Source organism: Symsagittifera roscoffensis, chromosome 9, assembly GCF_963678635.1.
Source record: "Symsagittifera roscoffensis chromosome 9, txSymRosc1.1, whole genome shotgun sequence".
In the NCBI taxonomy this organism is placed as follows: Eukaryota; Metazoa; Xenacoelomorpha; order Acoela; family Convolutidae; genus Symsagittifera; species Symsagittifera roscoffensis.
In genome coordinates, this window is record NC_087070.1 from 37,953,294 (window position 1) to 37,973,551 (window position 20,258).

At 35.4% G+C, this 20,258-nt stretch overlaps 1 protein-coding gene across 4 annotated transcripts in view; it reads left to right on the forward strand.

Moving 5' to 3' along the window:
• LOC134854113 (sperm-associated antigen 17-like) overlaps window positions 1-20,258 on the forward strand; it is a gene marked incomplete at its 3' end in the record, with an annotated part of 70,406 nt that overhangs the window by 14,053 nt on the left and 36,095 nt on the right. For 2 of the 4 annotated variants that reach the window (XM_063870226.1, XM_063870228.1), the window contains 15 exon segments: window positions 32-223; window positions 971-1,169; window positions 1,398-1,628; window positions 3,867-4,130; window positions 4,500-4,684; window positions 5,451-6,026; window positions 6,174-6,350; window positions 8,627-8,770; window positions 9,431-9,674; window positions 13,248-13,277; window positions 13,630-13,856; window positions 13,999-14,175; window positions 14,782-14,983; window positions 19,011-19,222; window positions 19,850-19,967. In XM_063870226.1, coding sequence (XP_063726296.1) covers window positions 32-223; window positions 971-1,169; window positions 1,398-1,628; window positions 3,867-4,130; window positions 4,500-4,684; window positions 5,451-6,026; window positions 6,174-6,350; window positions 8,627-8,770; window positions 9,431-9,674; window positions 13,248-13,277; window positions 13,630-13,856; window positions 13,999-14,175; window positions 14,782-14,983; window positions 19,011-19,222; window positions 19,850-19,967 — 3,178 coding nt within the window. 4 annotated transcript variants of the gene reach the window in all.

Below are 20,258 nucleotides of genomic sequence, written 5' to 3' on the forward strand. Positions count from 1 at the left end.
TCGTAAACATATATGCTGCTCTGTGTTATAGGCTAATGAGCTGGGAAACCCAAAACAGAAGAAAGAAAAGAATACGCCTCCATTTTTTGAAGTGAATGAATTAGTGAAGCAGTACCTGGACAACAATGAACCCATACCTGTTCAAGTTATGGCCAGGCTGATAAAATGGCATTTGCTCTCAATCAAGTCAGCAGATTTGAAAAGGAAGGAAGACGAGAAAAAGGTAAAATGCTCTTGAATATGATGCTAATGACTATTTGTCAGTTTCAGAAGGAGGTTGCAATTCAAACCTTGTTTTCAGTTTTCGGCAGCTAATGATCATAATTAGCAATAAATTATCTTCTGAATTTGTTATTGGTTGTGTTGTCTTTTTTGGTTAAATATTACATGATTTTTAACAATGTTTTCTTATAAAAGTTATAATGAGGTTCTATAGCTTTAAAATTTTAAACCCTTGATTTCTCTTATTAGCAAGCAAAGATGGGCCAAATGGAGACCAAAACGTCAAACACATTGGCGAGATTAAAAAATAAAATGGAAAAATTACCGAAGTCTGAATCTGAGCATTCTTTAAAAAGTGCGAGCCACCATTCGAGCGTTGCCAATCTTTCAGACGATGAAAAGGGTAACTGTTCTTCTGCTGTAGTTTCTGATGCAGAAGAACTACCTCTAGACAATGAAGTTAAGTTTGAAGAATTTGTTCCGGCAACGGTGATTACTGATTTCGTTGACAACATGATGGAAACAGAGCGGAAGCGGAATAAAAGGGCGCTGAATTTACCGGATAACGCCGAGGTTGATTATTACTAGCGCACGATTAGCTATTTAAAACTAATGATATCGAACTTAAAGACTGTTTAGAACATTGCTTATTGATTTCTTGCATGAGATACTGTTAGTTTTTTCCTAAATGTTGTAGATTTCGAATTTTTTATACCAAATTTTTGAACTATGATGAGACGTATTTTAGAATGCAGACAAAAGCAAAGGGGGGCCGAAAGCAGCAGCGGGAGGCAAGAAAGGCGACCGACAAAAATCGGCTGCAAAAGGCGGTGGTGCTGCTGCCAAAGGAGACAAAGCGAAAGGAGCAGCAGACGTGCCCCCTGCTCCTCGAAAAGACACAAAGCTCAGAAAGAGGGGGGAGGATGACGATGATTCCAAATACATAGGTATGACTCAGTTCTTGAATTGTTTCTTCAGGAAAAAATTTGCATTACTGGTTCCATTGCTCCGAAATATACGAGGAAACATATTTAAACTGTTTAAGTGTTTGTCAATTGACCTTTCAATGCTGAAATTTGGTTGGTTCTTAAGGATTTTTGTTCAATTGTTGAGTATTGCAATAGTGTGGAGTTGAATTTTTTATTTTATTCTATATTAATTTTCGGATTTTTCAGACGATGAACCCGATGACGGCCCCCAACATTACGTCACAATTTTTGGCCAATCAGATGCTTTGCTGGTGCAGGCACTCAGTGACGTTGGAGTATACGTGGATACTGTTTTGGGTCTGAAGACGGACTCTTACGAGGGGTATGATCTGAAATTGAATGAGGGGCAAGGACCACCAAAGCCAGAGGAAAAGTTCGAAGAGCAGCTTACCAAAGCCCAACTAGCCCTAATTGCCAGTGAGTTGAATTAGACATTTCTGCTTTCCAGTATTCTCCCCAATGAGGAGTCCCAATTAAATAAACTAATTTAGTTAATCACATTTGCGATCAGCAAGGGTATTGCAATCGGGTACTAGACTTCTTCCCTTAAATAATTTTGTTCACAGGACTCATCTACCGTGGTTTATAATGAATTCGAAATTCTTAGCGTTCCCGGCACATTTAAGCCTGGATATAACGAATAAGCTTGGGATGACAAAGATCCTGAGCACGAAACTGATCAGGACCTGTGTTTTTCAAACGGGAAATATTCTGCTTCAAATAACATTTTCGGCCTATTCATTGTCTGCTTGTTTTTTGTCGGCTTAGTTGCCACATCTTAGACTCGTTTTTTTTTGTTGCACTCAATTTACATTGATTTTGCTGGTAGTGTTTTGATTTACTCCTGGAATTTGTAATTTTACTTTACCTTTTCCCGTATTTCCTTTCGTGTTTTTTTTTGTTTTGCTTAGAAACTTTATTCGGTCCAAATTTATACGGCCTTTTTTTATCAGTTTAGTGACTAATTTTGGGTCGTATCAAGGTCAACACAATTTTAATGCTCCCCTCCTCATTTTTTGTTGGTTTCAATTTTACCAACTCGGTTTGTTAAAATTTCAGTTTTTTTCGTTTTTTGTTCTCTTCGGCTTAATAGGTTTCGGTTTATTTTATGTTGGCTTAGTAGGCTCTTATTGTGTCGTTTGGTGAGCGAAAAAACTTTTTTGTGTGCATGGGTGTGTTCTATGGGTAAGAAATTAATTTATTTTAAAGTTTTTTTGAACTTAAAGAAAACTCGACTTGAAGAGTTTCTACTCAGGCAGTTTTGGCTTTGTAACCGCTTGGTTAGTTTTGTTCTGATGTTGGTTTTTTCATTTTATTGTCTGGACATGTTTTTTCAGCAATTATCTTCAGTCATTTTGATAGATATAGTCGTATCGCAAGTGGTGCGAAGCCAGCTTCGCCTCTGTATTTAGTTTTTCATTTGAATTTCAATTTATTTAAACGTAAAAATTAGCCACTGAAAATAATTGAAAAAATTTTAGTTTAAAGCAAAAGTTTCGTCAGCTAATCAGCTATTATTTTCAGGATTTGTTTTTTTCAGTTTTTTTCAGAATTGTAGTTTTCTATTTTTAAAGTTTTAAAACTCATATACGGGCCTTGTAAAACTTTTTTTGCTTGTCGCTTTTTATATGATAGCTGCTAAAAAAATTAGAATTCGGAAAAATAGAATTTGGAAAAATAGCCTAAAGTCATACAAAAGGTTTTATTATTTTATGAATAACTTGAGTTTTTAACAAAATTTTTGATTTGTCATAGTTTTTTTTTTAATTTTTTTTATCAGAAATTTTGAATATATTTGCGAGAGCAAGTGTCTTGTAATCGGGAGCAAGACTTTTTTTTATCGCAAACAATTTTTCTTACAAACTTGTAACAAATTGAACTTGTTTATTATTGAACCTTAACGACTTTCACTCTCCTTACCACTTGGTCTAGAAGTAAAGCGGTTGCCTCTGCACCCTAAGGTCTGTCGTTAGGTCCTTGCGGGACCTTGTTTTTCCAGTGTGCACGAATTTTATTTAAATTAATTCCGTGAAAAAATTGAATTGTTAGACTATTTTTGTCTGCTTATGTTTTGTCGGCTTAGTTGCCACATTTCTGTTTTTTGTTGAGTTGAATGCAATTTCGACTGTAGTTGTAAGTGTGGTTGATTTTTTTTGTAATTTGTAGATTTACTAATCTGTTTTTTTTATATTTTTCCTTTTTTTTTCGCTTCGCTTAAAAACTTTATTCGACTCAAATGGTTTCGGTTTTTATTTTAATGGCAGAGTTGACTTATTTTGAAATGATTGACGGGCGAAAAATGATTATTATTTTTGAAAATAATTCTGATAGTTTTTGTAAAAATTTTAAGTTTTAAAACTTAATCGATAAAAACTTTTATGACAATATTTTGTTGGGTCATTTCTTTTCGTTTTCTACTCAATGGGCGAGTTGCAAAAAAAGTATTTCAATGGATTTTTAAAATTTAGTTCCGTCTAATTTTCTATTCGCTAGCTTGCAATGCTACGGATGCATTGGTTCGCGACTGTTTGTATATTTAAAACGAAATCTTATACCACTCTGGTTGTTCGTAGTTCACTGTTTAAACACTAAACTTATTAAAGAGTCTTTAAAAATATGTATATTTCAAAATTTTTCACCAGTTTCAACATTTAGCAGCTAAACCTGAACCAAGTCCACAGCAAACTGTTACTTCGAAAAACGCAAACAAAACTGTTGCCGCTGGTAAACAAGCAACAGATAATAACAATCAACTACCTGTCCCCACTGGATGGCAGAAAAATATGTCACTGTTGAGTGTTCCTGCCAGTGAATACACCGGGAGTGGGGGAACTAAAGGCGTAACTGAGGAAAATGGGGGTGCAACTGGAAATGCACAAATTGGTGCTTCAAAAATAGCCGCTAATGACTATAAATCAGGTTTAGAGAAACTATGATCGTGGGACCCAAATAACATGGACTAGATTTAGCAGCAGCATCTTAGAGTTTAGCGAGTTATGTAGGTTATGTAGATAATTTGTGTACTTTTTGTCTTTTTCAGACTTCTTGACTGTATATGTTAACTGTTGTAGTAACTAGTTTTTAAGACCTGGAACGTACAAGTATAATTTTGCCTGAAGTAACAATTTTTGGACGCTACTACGCTGTTTTGAGAAATGAAAGTTGAAAACCAATCATTATAGAAATCAATCATATCTTAAATTAATTAGATAGTAATATAATCACTACAAAAAATATAAATAGATTTATAATGCTCTCAGTGTATGAAAAATAATATCGTCTGTTTAGAAAACGAGCAGGAAAAAGCGGAGCGGGATAAGCTGCAGTCTGTGTTTGAGAGGTTCTGGCAGGAACTTCCGATTGTGTTGAAGCAGGCTCCCTCACAGTCCAAAATCAGAGACACGGTCCAGTTGGATCAAGTGGTACAGTTCGAATCCATTCCGCCTAATGTGGATCTCGATTTAGACGAAAGAGTTAGTCATGACTGTTTTTCAGTTCTCGTTGTTGCTGTTGTTTTTATCAGCGCAAAAATTAAAATTCTATTTAAAACAAAGACATACTTTTTACGTGGAATATTGTACAAAAAATGTATGAATTAAATGTAATTTATTTTTGAATTTAAAAGATTAAAGCTACGGGTAAAGCCGGAGTCTTTTCTCGTTAATTAATGAAATTAATGATTGATTGGTGGGAATAAAAAGATATATGAAATTGGGCGAGCGGGTAGACTGCAAATTGGCCCATTTGAACTTTCGGCGCAAATCTATACTAATTTTGAGGGGGGATCGCGCGCCAAAAAAAAGCGATTTTTTGGTCGAAATTTTCCGAAAAATGCCTAAAAACGCCTTTTTTGGCCTTTTTTTTCAAAAATTGGCCCGCGGCGAAGAAAATTTTGTCAAATTAGGGTCTTTATAGTGTTTTGGGAGAGCTCAGATAATCTATTTGGTTGACCTAAAAAAAACTTTTCGAAATTCCGCCACCCTCCCTCGAGAAATTCCTAGAACCGCGCCTGCTTTCAACCAAGTGAACAATCTCCCCCTGAGTTTTTTTAGAGGGGAAATTGCTCACTTAGTCCTGAAAGTTCTATGTGTTCAGTTAAAAGAGTTAAAGGCTTTTGATCATTTTTTTTGAGCAATTTCTTCTGCATAATATCATTGCTAGTCCCGAACACTAAATGATCTGAAATCGTAAAGCAGCTGATCAATTCAATCTTAACAAGGATGATCTGATTTTTTCCAGGGTTCCTTTGGCGTGGATCTTTTTGAAACTACTGCATGCATTCTCTACGACATGTTCGACTGGAAGCGCCAGTACTACAACTACTTAGAAAACACTAACTTCCAGAACATTCCAGAAGTTTCTCACACTGTTGTCGATTACGTCAGCATGCCTGCAACGACTGCGCGTGAAGACCAGTCAGCGCCAGCCAAAGGTCAAACCGGTCAAAGTGACAAAGCGGAAAAGCAGGCGGGGGGAGCCGGCGGGAAGAAAGTAGTTGGGCCTGAAACGCCCCGAAAAGACGGCGACGGCCTGGACGAAAATCAGGATGCAGATTACGATTTTCTAGATCTTGCTCATCTGGACTTGAGTTTCTATAACGACCTGTTAGCAACCGTTCCCAGTGATTGCATAAGTGTGGAATTGACTATGCATTGCATGTTAGAACAAATAGCCTGTTCTTCAGCTCCGAGCGGGTCTTCGGTTCCCGCGGGTCAACCTAAGTTGCCAACTAGACCCGATGGTCTGGATGCCAGTCTGGCAGAACACCTTAGTGGACTGTTGCTGAAATTGGCTCTCAATGACGATGAGAAAAAAGTAATTTAATTTAAATCTTCTCGAAACGTAAAATTATTACTTGTAAAAAAAATTACAGAAAATTTCTGTGCAGCAAATGAATGATTAATTTTACTGAGCCTCATGGTTCTTGCTTTCGAATTCTGATTGACATCCGATTTCATTTAGGCTATTGAGGAGAAGCTAGCCTCGCACACTGAAGCGGAGAAAGAAAAGATGGAGACTAAATTAGTCAACTTCAAGGACAACCTGTCAATTAGATTGCATTCTCTCCGATCTGTACACGGATTCGACCCAGCTGCCTCCGAGGAAGCGATGTTGTCCCTCACACCTTCGGCCGCTCTGGTTGGCTAATTTATTCACATACATTTTAAAATGGAATCCGGTTGTTTTTTAATTTGTAATTCGCAATCTGGTTGACTAACTAGCAAACATTTTGAACTAGCTCAAATGCTTGCTTAATTTGCAGTCTGATTGCTTTGTAACTGGCGTGGAAAGATTTGACTTTTCTTATTTTTTACTAAGTTTGACCTCCTAAAATTATTTGAAAAATCTTAATTTGAAAATTTTTTTTGATAAATATTTGCTGTTTAAACGCTAAAACTCAACAAGACTGCTCGTATCAGGGCGAAGCCCTGAATGTTCCGACTGCCTATTAAGGTTTATGGAGCAGTAATAACATTAAAAAATTAAAAGTAATAAAACAAAATGAAATTTTTTTTTTAAATTTGAAATTTTTTAAAATAAAAATCATCCCCCCCCCACACACATCAAGGATAGATTTCGCTACTTGTAACAAATCAATTATGGCAAATAAGTTTCGTTAAACCAATTTGTAACGATTTCTAAGACGTATTAACTCTCCGCTTACGCGTTAATAGCGCGAAATATATCGCGCGTTAATTGTCGCAAATTGGCCAAAATCTTTAAACCCCCATAACTTTACGAAAAAAGATCAAATTTGAGCTCAGGACAACAATACCTTTCGAATGATATAAAATTCCGTCAAAAATGGCTAGTTAAAAAGTGGAAATTTGTCTGAAGAAAAAAAAACCCACCCCGAGCACAAATATTCCGTTACTTTCGTGTCGGAAGAATAAAAGTTTGCAAAGAGCTCTGATTGCTCCGATCAAAACAATTTTAGTTGAGAAATTGGAAAATAGGGGAAATTGAAAAAAGCTGCCAGAGTCTGAACTCTTCTTACGCGTTAATAGCGCGAAATATATCAAGCGTTAATTGTCCCAAATTGGCCAAAATGGCAATCTTTAAACCCCCATAACTTTACGAAAAAAGATCACAGGTGAAATATCTTTTCAAATTTGAGCTCAGGACAACAATATCTTTCGAATGATATAAAATTCCGTCAAAAATGACTAGTTAAAAAGTCGAAATTTGTCTGAAGAAAAAAACCCACCCCGAGCACAAATATTCCGTTACTTTCGTATCGAAAGTCGGAAGAATAAAAGTTTGCAAAGAGCTCTGATTGCTCCGATCAAAACAATTTTAGTTGAGAAATTGGAAAATAGGGGAAATTGAAAAAAGCTGCCAGAATTCAATTTTTTCCGGAAACTTATCATATTTTTCGTAACAAATCCACTTTTTTCGAAAGGAGAGATTGCATTAGATATTTAGGCCTATGAGATGCAACCGGGCTTAAATATTTTTTCCCTTGAACAATTAAGTTGTATTATCTCAGCTCTATTTTTACCCACTCCAATTGATAGTTGGCATCGATTTAAGTTTTTGATGTTTTTTAAAAGTTGATGAACTTAGTTCAGACTCTTTTACAGGGTGTGATGATTTGTTTACCTCTTAATTTAGAAAAAGTACTAAAATTGCTTCTAGTTCAAATTTATTTTTTTGCGGTTTTGTTTTTGATTTCTTTTCAAGTTCAGGTCATTTACTTTGTTAAAATCAAGGCAATCTCCCCTGTCGCACAGCGAAAAATGTGATCTCCCTGCGATATGGAAAAAAGATTTCCCAGCGATATAAAAAGTTCGATCCGTTTTTTTTTCGAGATAAATTTTTTTACTTGATTGACTTTTTGCTATCTAGCTTGCCATGCTATGTTTCTGATATCGCATGTAATGTAAAGAATCGTTCGCCTCTGTGTGATATCGTGCTCCAATCATAGATAATTTAGTCTGAAAAACGGAAAAATTCAGGCCAGTTTTTCTCGACACAGACAATTTTTATTTAAAAAATCAAAATTACTACCAGAAGGGCTTTGATTTAACACCATACTTGAACCCTACAAGCTTTCCTTCAGATGCCTAAAGTCGGGCCAATGAACCCAGCCCTACGCCATACTTCCTTTTAGTTTTTTTTTATCGACCCCCTGGCCCAGCTCCCACCTTTCAACCCTGGATCCTTTATTCCGTGGTAGAGGTGTCATCACTTTGCCGCAGCCGGTCCCATCTTGAGGAGGTGGATGACACTGGGACCCCTTCAACCATGACCGAAGCGGGATTCGAACCCACTACATCTGTGTTAAAGGCCTGTAAAGTAACTAGTCACTGAAAATGACTAGTTCTTTTTAGTCACTTTCAGTGACGTGTCGGAACAAAAATGTACAGAAAATGAGATTTTTTATTCTAGTAACTGGATTGATTTTGATTTAGCTGAACTATCCGCAGCCTTCAATTGAGGAGCAGCAGAACATAGCTGGCAGGTTCCAGGAGGTCATGATGCATTGTGCCCAGGGGTCAATGAGTCAAGCGGAGGTCAACCATGCCTTGAAACAGTTCATCTTCGAGTGCATTCAGGTCATAATAAATTTGAAAAAAAGCTTGTCAGCAATAATTAGCATTCAAAAACGGCACTTTGAATTAGTTATAAGTTTAAATTTAACTTGTATTTCTATTTAAATTTAAATTAAAATATTATTTAAATTGAAATATATAAATAGTGGTCAGTTTCAATTTCGCGATTTCAATTGTCATTTTCCTTTTGGAGGTTCAAATGGAAATATTTAAAATGCTTTACCTTGTCTAGAGAATCGAGTATATATCGGTAAATGGTATCATTTATTTTCAAATATTGAACCAAAGAACCTGCCTGTTAATTTGAACGGCCTAATAGTTAGAAATTCAATCCACTTTTGAATAATTTGAAATGTGAATTACGGTGAAAGCGTAACTTAATCGCTGAAATTTAAATATGTATATTTATAAAATAGGTCTTTTGATTATTTAATTTATTTAATAAAACAGCTCCTCAGTTATTGTCATCCTAACTGCGCAGTGTTCTGCAATACGTTCGTCAGTACCGTCTTCTAATAAGATGTCTACAAAATTGTGAATGGCATCAAGGCAGAGAAATCGCGCAGAAAATTGACAATTTATTGATCGGACAGCTTTGTTCCTTTTCATTTGTTGTAAATATAGTTGTAATGAAAACTCTTCTTCAATTTTCATTTTTTCTAGCTCAAAGAGCCCGATGAAAATGGACTTGTTCTGACTTCAAATGAGGGAGGCGAACAACTCCTTGTACCATGGGACGATCCCTACCCATTTTCAACAACAGAAAACGCAGCTGAAGTTATCGCAGCTCAGGAAAGGAAGATATCAGAGGCTGATCATTCTAGGCCCAGTTCGGTTGGAGGTGCTAATGCGCAGGGGGGCATTTTGAAAAGGTCAGCATCCGCTGGTAGCAGTAAAAACGCTTCCGGTAAGTCAGAAATTAGTTTTCGATTCGCAAAACAGCTATTTGATCTTTTTGGAAATTTTCCTTATTGTGTTTTTTTACGCATCCTCAAATCATGAAAACACTTTGCTCCCCTTTTTGCAAGAGAAAGGGCCTATTTTAGTATCGATTTGTAAACTGAATTGAAATTTGGAGAAAAATGAATCATAAAAAAGGAAATACTAAACGTTTGTGTTTTTTTACGTTTGTTTTTTTTTGGCATGAAGCAGACCCATCTGCAAACTCGGCAGCATTATCGTTGCAAATAAGTGATGGTATGTTTTGTAGCAATAATTTGTTTAGAACTAAATTTAGAAGTTTAGATTTTAATTTAGAAATATAATGCTGACACTTTATATACTTTGGAGAAAAAAGTAATGCAACTAGTTAGCTAAAAAGCAAGAAAAACAAAAAAGAATCTTAAATAAACACTTTTTAAAGTGGTTAGTATCATTTTAGTTTCGCCCTCAGATATTTATCTGCCCATTAATGATTGTGGTGAGTTAAATAGTATAACAGCCAAAACAAATTCGATTTTTATTCGATTTAAAAAAACTACATTTTCAAAGCTCTGACTCGCGACTCCTTTCTGAATTTTATAAAGTTTTTCGATACCGCACCAAAGAAAAAGATTTTAAATTAACGTTTCTTTTTTTTCCAGAGTAGTTTTAATAGGAATAATTAGTTCACGACTAACTATTAATGTAGACTTAATGCACAAACAGGTTTTTATTTTGAAGCTTGCTATCCTATGTTAGAACTTAGAATTCGGGTGATTTTCTCTGCAAAATAAAGCAATATGAAGAAGCGTCAAAGGTTAAGCATTTAAATGAGGAAAAAAGAAAGTTATTTAATTTTTGCCAATATATCGGTGGTTAGCTCAGCGACCGGTTATTGATGCAGTTTTTCAGATAAGGACAATAAGAATATTTCTCAATTAAAAAAAAATTTTCATAGCTCACCGTTTTCGAAAAAATTGTCTGGTTTACTTTTGCTTGAGATGATCTTTTCATCAAACAATTTTCAGCTATAAAAAACTAATTTTGACAAAAGTTTTCCGTCTTGTTAAAAAAACTTGGTAATATGTGTGAGTTTGCAAAATTTTCAGGTTGTCGAAATTGAATTAAGTCAATTGCTTATGCTTCTGATTAGCAAGCATTATTGAATTAGAATACAGATTTTTTTCGGGTTGGCCAATTGTTGTTCCGATCATTGGGGGTGTTTTTTCTTTTTCCTCACTTCTTTTTTTTTAATCAGGTACCATAAAAAGTTTTTGGAATAAATCTAGTGATAAATCATATTAAATCCTTGTCAGCCGTGATTCAAACGGCCTCAAAAAATTCCTAAAAAATGTCCCAATGACGAGAAAAACGGGTTTGAAAACCGAGTTTTAGTTTTGGGTGAGTGATCTTCCGTGTTTTAGGAAAGCGAGTGAGTGATCTTCTTTATATGTATATTGCTCATTTAGGCTACAAAATTTGTATTTACTAAAAAAAATTAGTTTTGAGAGTTCAATTAGCGTTTTCTTCGCAAAAAATTTTTTTGAAAAAAATATAGCGCAAAAAAATTGATAAATTTAAAGAATTTTGGAATATGATTTCGTTTTTTGTTTGGTTTTTAATTTTTGAGTACAACTGTTGTTGATTAAGCTTTATTTACTAACGCCTACGCTTTTGTGTAGTTCTTTTTTCACGCAACGCGCAAAATACGACACAAATATAAAGAATAATTTTTTTCAGAGTGTTTTGGAACATTTTGTGCTACTTGCAAAATAACCGACTATCCGTGTCTAAACAAATGATAAGGAAGCGTTATCAAATTAGAATATAGTCTTTTATCTGGTTTAGAACGTGTTTAATAAGACCAGGGAATCATTTGCTCAGCTTAGTTTAATAATATGTCAAGTTCGAGTCCAATTTGGCTCGCTTAGTGTGAAGATAACTTCAGAAGACAAAGCTAATGGTTCAATTCTACCCAGGAGCTGATTTTTTTTAATGTAAAGTGGTTAAATACGGGACTTTTGTTTGACTGTTTAGTTTCAAAATCATGCAATTTTTTTCTGGTTGATGTGAGTTTTGATTCTTCCTGTAATTTATACATTTACGACCTCTGCTGCTGTTGTATAGTTTTTTCCTTTTTTTACTTTATTTTTTGTGCTCAAAAGGTTTATTTCGCTTCACTGGCTACGGAAAATGTGACAGAGCCTTATTATTCTTAAACTGCGTCGTTTTAAAAGGTAAAGTTAGATTTTTTGATTTGGTATGTTACAAGAGGGTAAACCTTTGAGTTGAAAACTTTTAGCTCAAAATATTTTGTGGTTATATTTTTTGTTTCAACGATTAAGTACTCAATTTGTAATGGCATAGGTGGCGCTCGATAAATTTTTCTGAATGCTAATTTAAGAATGTCGATTGCGTTTCTCGGAAAGTTTTTCTCAAATTGAACATCATCTGAGACAAACGTATTAAGTTCGCAGTGTTGGTTTTAAAATTATGGAAAAAAGTTTTGACATTTCGAGTAAAGTAAAACTATTATCAGTGTTTTGTAAAATTGTAAATCAATTAACTTTGATTGCAATCAATTGTTAAACAACTAAAAAGGCAAAAAATGTTTCCAATCAGCAATTTGATTGCATTTAAATTTTATCATTGCAGCTCGTATCACCACCAAAGGCCTCATAATACTATTGTACTTGACCCTGCAAGTAGTTTTAAGCTGAATTAGCGTAGAAAAACATAGCAGATACTAAAGTTTTTCTTCACCTTCGGCAATTATAGTGTGTGCGAAGGAGCTCTCACTTGACCTCTTCAGGTCTGCAACAGCCTGACCAATTTCGGCTGCAATAGTGGTACCACATGAAAGTTCTAGAAACGAAAACGGCCTTGAGTCACGAAAAAGCCTCGCCCAATAGATATAACAGAGTTTGGAATGTGGGAGAATAAAAAGAACTGACTATTCTTAGACATGCTAGATAGCCTTTTCATAGATTTTCTGCTATCGCTGAAACCTAAAAGAAAAGAATGGAAAATGATTTTCTGTGAAGTAGATCAAAGCAGGCTTATAATATGCAATTGTTAACTACTAGTATATGATTTTCCAAACTAGTGCCTATTTTAACCAACTAATAAATAATTCAAAAAATAACTTATCGAAGTGAATTATCAGATATTTGTCTGTTCAAAATATTAACTAGAATTCTCATTTGAAATCCCGAGTTGAGGTTTTGACTTTATGCTGCGACCAGCGCGACCAAAAACTTTCATATTTCGACCGGTGCAACCAAAATATTCAATGTTTCGACCAAGTTCGACCGAACCGTATATGTTTTGACCAATTTTGACCTCGCAAGTTCCAGTCGTTATATGTTTCGACTATAGGCACTGAGCGACTTCTGGATTTTTGGTCGCACAATGACATCTGGTTTGACCCCTTTGGCCGAAACATAAAGTTGAACCTCGACCCGGGATTTGAAATACGCTAAATATTCTCCTTTCAATATGAAACAGTCGTATGTGGCTGCTCATCATCGTTTCAGCTAAATTAAAATTTTATTTTTAGTCTCATTTGCTGAAATTTCATCGCCTTCAGGTTTGCAGATTGCGTGTAAATAAGTTGAATTGTAATGCGCTTCCAATTTCATATCGATTGCTTAATGTTCTGCTTAAACATCCTGCATTTTTGTCAACTAATAAAAGTATAACTTCGAAATTACGCTGAAAGTGCGTTTAAAATTTGGCTGTGTAAAAAATTTGAGTAATGAGTATAAAAAAAAGATTTGTAATAATTTAATTTTTACAGTTTTTTGAATTGTAAAAAAAATGAATTAATCTAATTTTCCTCGTCGTTTGGTTTGCATTAATTTATTTGTCGTGTGTCAAATTGCTAACAACTCTAAATTGACCTCAAAAACGCGATCATTATTTCACGTTTGGTACTTTAGGCTATCCTCCTGAATTAGGAGCTCAAGACAAAAATGACGTCATTGCTGACGCTGATTCCGGGGAAAAGGCTTCGGACGATGATTCGGCAAACGGAAACGCTGGATACGACACGACGCTGCAACCGCCAGCCATCACTCGGAGCTTCTCGGATCTAGCCGAGAACAAGTTGAGAAATCTAGACGAGTGGTGTTACGTCGAAAGATTTGAGCGCAACGTGTTTATTCAGGTTATTGAGATAGTTTACAAAGATGTAAAAGTTCGGACAGACAGAGAAAAAAATAAAGAACGAGCAATTTTTTCAGTTTGAAAGAGTTATTAACTAGTCCATGTAGCGTCTCATTTTTAGTTTTTTTTATTTTTTATTTTAGGTTCTGGAGGAGGCTAAGTATCATCTTCCCCTGTTGGAGGCTTACTACTGCAGAAAAGACAACACGCTCCTATTGACACTCTACAACCCCACAGATCAAAACCAGTTCAACTGCCAACACTCATTCTCATACTTGCACACTGACATTGGCTTTAGAAACTACCTGCACTACATCAAGGTTAGCTGCGTAACCATAATTTGACCCACTGAAAGATCGGAGCATAACAAAATTTTTATTTATGATACGTTTTTAAAGAAAGTTGAAGTCGAGTGGAAAAAATCTGAAACAGCGTCCTAATATTAAATTTATAAAATTAAGATTTTGAGAAATTTTTCGCGAAAAAAATGTCGCCATATTTTTTCCAAAGTTGGGGGCTGCCAAATTTTTTTTTTCAATTTCAACTCGATATTTCAGTCAATTTGATTTGTGTTAACTAAGTGCTCTATTTGATTCTTTAAAACTATTGTAATAGAAAATAGGCGGCTTGAATATAAGATTATTGAATAATTATAAATTATCTTTTTAAGATCTTGAAATTCTACCTTTTTAAAAAGTTTTAAGAGTCTGTTCGGCCCAGTTATCTATTCCAAAAAACGGATTTAGTCTTTTTTTAAAAACGCTATTTTTTCAATTTTTTCAAAATTTTGCCTGCGGTACAAAAATTTTGGCCAAAACAGGGTCTTTTCAGTGCTTTGGGAGAGCTCGCAAAATTATGTTGGTCGACAAAAAAACGTCGGAAAATCATGTTGGTTGACAAAAAAAAATTTTTGGTAATTTTTTCAGGAGAAAATAGAAGAATGGACAGAAAAAGAGGAGCAGAAATACGTGCAGGTATTGGCCGAGAAAGAGAGACTGGCTGCCATGTCTCCGGGCACAGCTGCTGCGGAACACGCTGCCACCGAGGACGCCAACAGTGCCGGGGGAAAGGGGGGCAAAAGGTCCCGAAGTCAGAGCCCCAAAGGAGGCGCTGGTAGAAAAGGGTCTGGTAAGTAAGCTCTTCGTTTCTAGTTAACTCACCAAACCGTTCATGTGTTATTCTATTTATGAAAGCAAAATATCTACTTTGAACCACTTTTTTTTAAAAAAAACGTTGTTTCTGATTTCAAAATCGAACATCACAGAAACGTCCGTTGTTGATCAAACGTCAGATCAAACACCTGAAAGCTTCGATATTTTTTTAACAATGATTAGGCGTAAGCATCACTTGAGCAGAAAAAAATGGTTGTTTAAAGAGATAATTTTTTTGATATACGCATTTGTATTTTTTACCGCAAAAGCTAGCATGTGCTTGATGAAAACTTCTTGTTTGTTGGTGCCAGTCTCATGGCGAGTGAATTAATTATGGATTCATCTAAAAATGTATATATAATGAGTTATTTTTTACGGTTCGATTTTTTGGTTTCTTCTTCAAATCAATTCAAATTAATTTGCTAGATGGCAGGCAATTTCAACTCCTGATTTATAAAAGCTCAATTGGCACGAAAAAACGTTATAGGATTTCTATTACTACTTTAATAAGTGTCGTGCCATATTACGTGCGAGTGTCGTGCCATATTACGATTTTATTTTCAACCTAATTCGCAAATAAATGTGCTCTTTTGGTGACACTATTGCTTCAATGCTTAGCATCGGCAATTTAATAGTATCTGTATCTGCTTTACTGGTGGCTACTGTTTCGGTAGCTGCTTTACCGGGGCTACTGTTTCCATAACAGTTTGCTACTGCTTCCATATATCTAAGCAACTATGGCGCACATGCGATGAAATCAGTCTCCTAAGCTATTTGTAGAGGGTTCAAGTTCAAGACAAGAGCCAAATTTTTCTCATTTTTACCTTTTATTTTCTTATTTCCATTATACATAACAAGAGCAGCTTTTCACCGTTTTATCGATAGTGCAATTTGCCTCTGTGCAGCTTTGCCTCTGTGTCATAATTCCTGAGAAAATATAAAATGTGTCAGTTCAACCTGTTTTTACACAAGCCAGCTAGCGAGCGTAGTGTTAGCTTATGAATCCACTTTTGTCTACCGAAATCACCTAAAATAATTTAAAAATTGATATATAAACTTTTGTGCTCACTTTGTTTGCTTTTGGTGCTAGGCATTGACAATTTATTTGCATTTCTTCGATGAGCTTCATTGTTGGCTAGTGTTTATTTAATTCAAGCGCTAACGGAGGGCACATAGACTCGTAATATCGAGGTTGGTAGTTTGATTCCGGCAGATGGCTAGATTTTTATTTTTCAAAAGCTCTTTGTGGCCTTGTTTTTTTAAACTATTCACGCCTTTTGGAGCTCCACTGTTTTTTTGCTTGTGTTTGCAAACTACAACTTTGCCGGTGTCTCAAATCGGGATAATTTAATAACAAAGATTCGGGAAATTCAAAGAGCATTAAAGTCGTATATTTTTTCTTTGAAACTCGAAAGCTGAAGTTTTTTGTTCTCTATTTTTGTTATCCTCGAGTTTAATGACAGTCCAGCTGTCTGCTGGCTATAGTAACAGCTTATTTTGTAAAACTCAAAAATTTTCTGTGATCCTCTCTCACGCACACCACGGACACATGCAACAGTTATCCAGCTCTAGCGATTGTCAATTGATTTCGCGCTGCATTCAACAACGGATGATCCAAACAACTTCGACGCTTCGCCTATGGTTTTGTTTATGCGACCGTCAAAAATTTATGTTAAATTTAATTGGGCAGAGTTTTATGCAAAATTAGAAAGTCACTTATCACTATTAAATTTCAGATGAGTTTGAGTTAGGTATCATGTGTAATCTTTTTTAGTCGTCATTCGAAGCTCGATAAATATCTCCTCAAAATTTTGCCAATATCCAGAAAGTAGGACTAATTTAAAGCGAAGAGAGGATAAACATTAAACTTCTTTGCTCGTAAATAAAGTGACGTACGTTGTTTTTTTCCTTTTTGGTTTCTATGTAACGTAGAATATACATTTTTTTATTAAACTTTTGCTTGTTTGCAATAGAATTTTTCGTATAATTAAGTTTGCTAGACCAAACATATAGGATCTTCATACACGAGCATGTAAAAGGTATGAAGATACTTCATTACACTTGCGATCAGCTTAGTGTGTTGTTACGAGCCTTCTTTTTTTTCTAACCCAACTCGCAAATAAAAAGAGATCAATTTATTTGGAAATTTCCATGTAGCATTGAAAATTGCATAGCATCTGTCCTCTGCTTAATTTTTGGCTAGTGTTTCGTAACTATTAAGCTTTTGTGGCTGAGAAGTTAGTGTGTGAGTCTCTTAATCTCTAGGTCGCAGTTTCGACTCTCAGAGGTTGACGAATTTCCTACTTATTCGAGGCTCATTTCTTATTTTTAGTATTGCCCCTTATAGAGCTGCTTTTTGTCGTTTTCTCGCAAGTAGTGTATGCAAAGCGAAGTTACGCCTTTAGGTAAAACTCATATTTTTAAAATTCGGGGAAAATTCATCGCGCCTCCCTTCTCTCCCCCCTCCCCAAAAAAAATTCTCAGCCATCTTTTGATGAAAACTTTTTGAAATTTGACTTTTTCTCGTAATTTTCCCAGTATCCCAGGATTGGTAAGAATTCAACCTCAAAATATGAGTAAAATGTTGAATTAATGCTAAAACAAATAATAAATGAGGTTGTTTGGATCAGAGTTAATTAGTTGCTCCTTTTTACAATTGAAACTACTCGTTCTACTCTGAATTGCTTTAAGAGATCAGCAAGTTATTGACTTCTTTTGACTTAAAAAACACCTCCTCTAACCTAGCTTTTCCAAAAATTTTGCTAAGTTTTCTTGAACTTACCTTAAGATTCCTTCAGTTTTTAAGGTAAACATTTACGTTAAGTAATTTTAAGGTAAAGATTTACCTTAAGTAATTTTAAGGTAGACTTGAGGTAAATTGGCAACCACGTACCTTAATTGACTTAAGGAAACTTTACCTCAACTTTTTTTAGAGTATGAGCATGATAACGCTGCTGTAAATTGGTCTGAAAACTAAAAACTTTCGGACCTGCTTTTCTCGGCACTGAAAAAGTTTTCGTGCCAGAGAGGGATCGAATTTGATTCGACACTGGAACCCCCACAAGATTTTTTGAAGTACTGAATTTTGATTGAAAAAGCCATCATGAGTGATTGTTTTTTTTTTTCAATCTACGAGAGTTGTCGCTAGAAGAAACGAATTTTTTTGCTATTTTTTTGGAAAGATGATTTCAATCACAACGGACATTTTGTGCTACTTGCATACCAATTAGTCGTTATTATTTTTTTTCTATGTTATTCACGATACTTAAGAATGCTTTTGAAAACCCTTTTTAGACTAAAATAGCTAATAAGTATGCTTGCTTGAGAGCTTTGACACTTTTCGCTACAAGAAGAGTTAATTCGTCTTGAAAAATGATGAACAAAGTTTTCATTTTTTCTTTTGGCGGGGCCGCATTATCAGGAATCCGTGAAAATTAAATATTTGATTTTTCAATTGTGGATATAAGGATAGCAGTATGATAAAAAAAATCATTTAAACATGAATGGGGCTCTTTTCCACTCCCCCATTCAAATATCAGTTTTACATTGTCATAATGTAATGAAATTTTGCATGGTGAACAAACCGACAATTGTGAACAAATTTGTCCTTGCTACCTGACATTGTAAGACCACGCATTCAGCAAAGAAGGAAAAGAGCCATAGATGGTTTCCTGAAGAGGAATTTATGACCATTAATTATTTGGAAATTGCTTTTACTTTAGTTTATATGCGTCTCCGAGCTTTTCAAAAATGCCCCATAATTTGTATTTTTTCTAAGGACCCAATCTATTGGCATCGCTTTTTCGAATCACTTTTTGCTCTCGATGCTTTGACGCAAATAGCAGCTTTTTCTGCTTTTGTATTCTTTAAAAAAAATTTGATCCGCTTTCGCTGATACTGTGCGACCGACCGCATTCATTGCCTCTTTCGCTTAAAGCGGGCCATTACACTGGACCCGTTCTTCGTTCTTGTACCCGTATGGTACATTTTCAACTTCTTTACAGCTCCCAGGAGTAAGTCTCCAAAAGGAGGCAAGGAAACCTCAGCTGGCGATGACTCAGAGGAGGAGAGAGAAGACCCCTCTGCTCCGAAGCCCTTCATGAGGCCGAATTCTATGAAGCAGTGGAAATTGGAGCAGGACAAAGTGAAGGAGGCAGAGGAGAAGAAGAGGCTGGAAAAAGAGAAGGGCCAGGCAGGGGCCGAAAAAGGCGCCAAGGTCAGTGCTCGCAACTTCATTACGAGGCCAAACTGTATTTTGTGAATTGTAAACGGATTCCGCAACAAGGACGCTCTATTTGATCTTCGTCTATTTTTTTGTTTTCTTAGATCGGTCCGACAAAATTTTAACATGTTTAAAGACTTGTCTGTGGGTTCCAGAGACATATACACACCAAATTGTGCGTCTATCCAGTGCACAGTTTGGCCTCGTAATATTTATTTTTCTAGATTCAGTGAGTAGTTGGCGATGATAGTGGGGTGATGACGTTACGATAGTAGCTGTGAATTGTGCAGATCAAAACCGATGATTTGAAAACCAAGAACTGAAGCGAGTTTTATATGGAATTGATGCTTTTTTTGCTGCGTTCTTTGAAGTTAATGTACTGCAAAATTTGCCTCTGAATTTTACTGACCCTTTTGCTTGACATGATTTTTTTCTTGTCTTAGTTGTTTGGCGGTTAAGTTTAGTTGATATTGCTCGTTGAATTGTAAAGAACTTAAAATGAGTTTTTCCAAAATGCAGACTTTTAGCGAAAGATTTTTGGCGAGAGAATTTGATTTGAAACGAACCTTCAATAATCAATTATGTAAGTTCATTTTTGAGCTGTGGCTTTATTTTTTTTAGGGAAAAGCCTCGGGTAAAAAGGGCTCGGGAAGTCCTTCGGGTTCCCGAGAAGGCAGTCGGTCACGGTCCGGGAGTCGAGGGGGAGGAGACAGTAGGAGTGCGAGCAAAGAGAAAAAAGGTAAGATTGACGCTACAGTCTGTCCAACATCGCTAATTTTTCATTTTTCGAACTAAAAGACCCTGTGTTTCCCATATTTACCCCTGAGATTAAATCACCTCTATTTTCTATCATTATGCTTGTTTCTTAAATTTATAGGCAGGTTTTTAGAAAAACGTTTTTTTTTTTTTCAAAAAAAAATGTCCAAAATGACATGTTTAAATTGGAAATAAATTAATATTGCAGTAATTAAATGAGTCAATTTGTTTTCAAACGTCAATCAAATATCAGAAATGACCGTCAAATTATAAG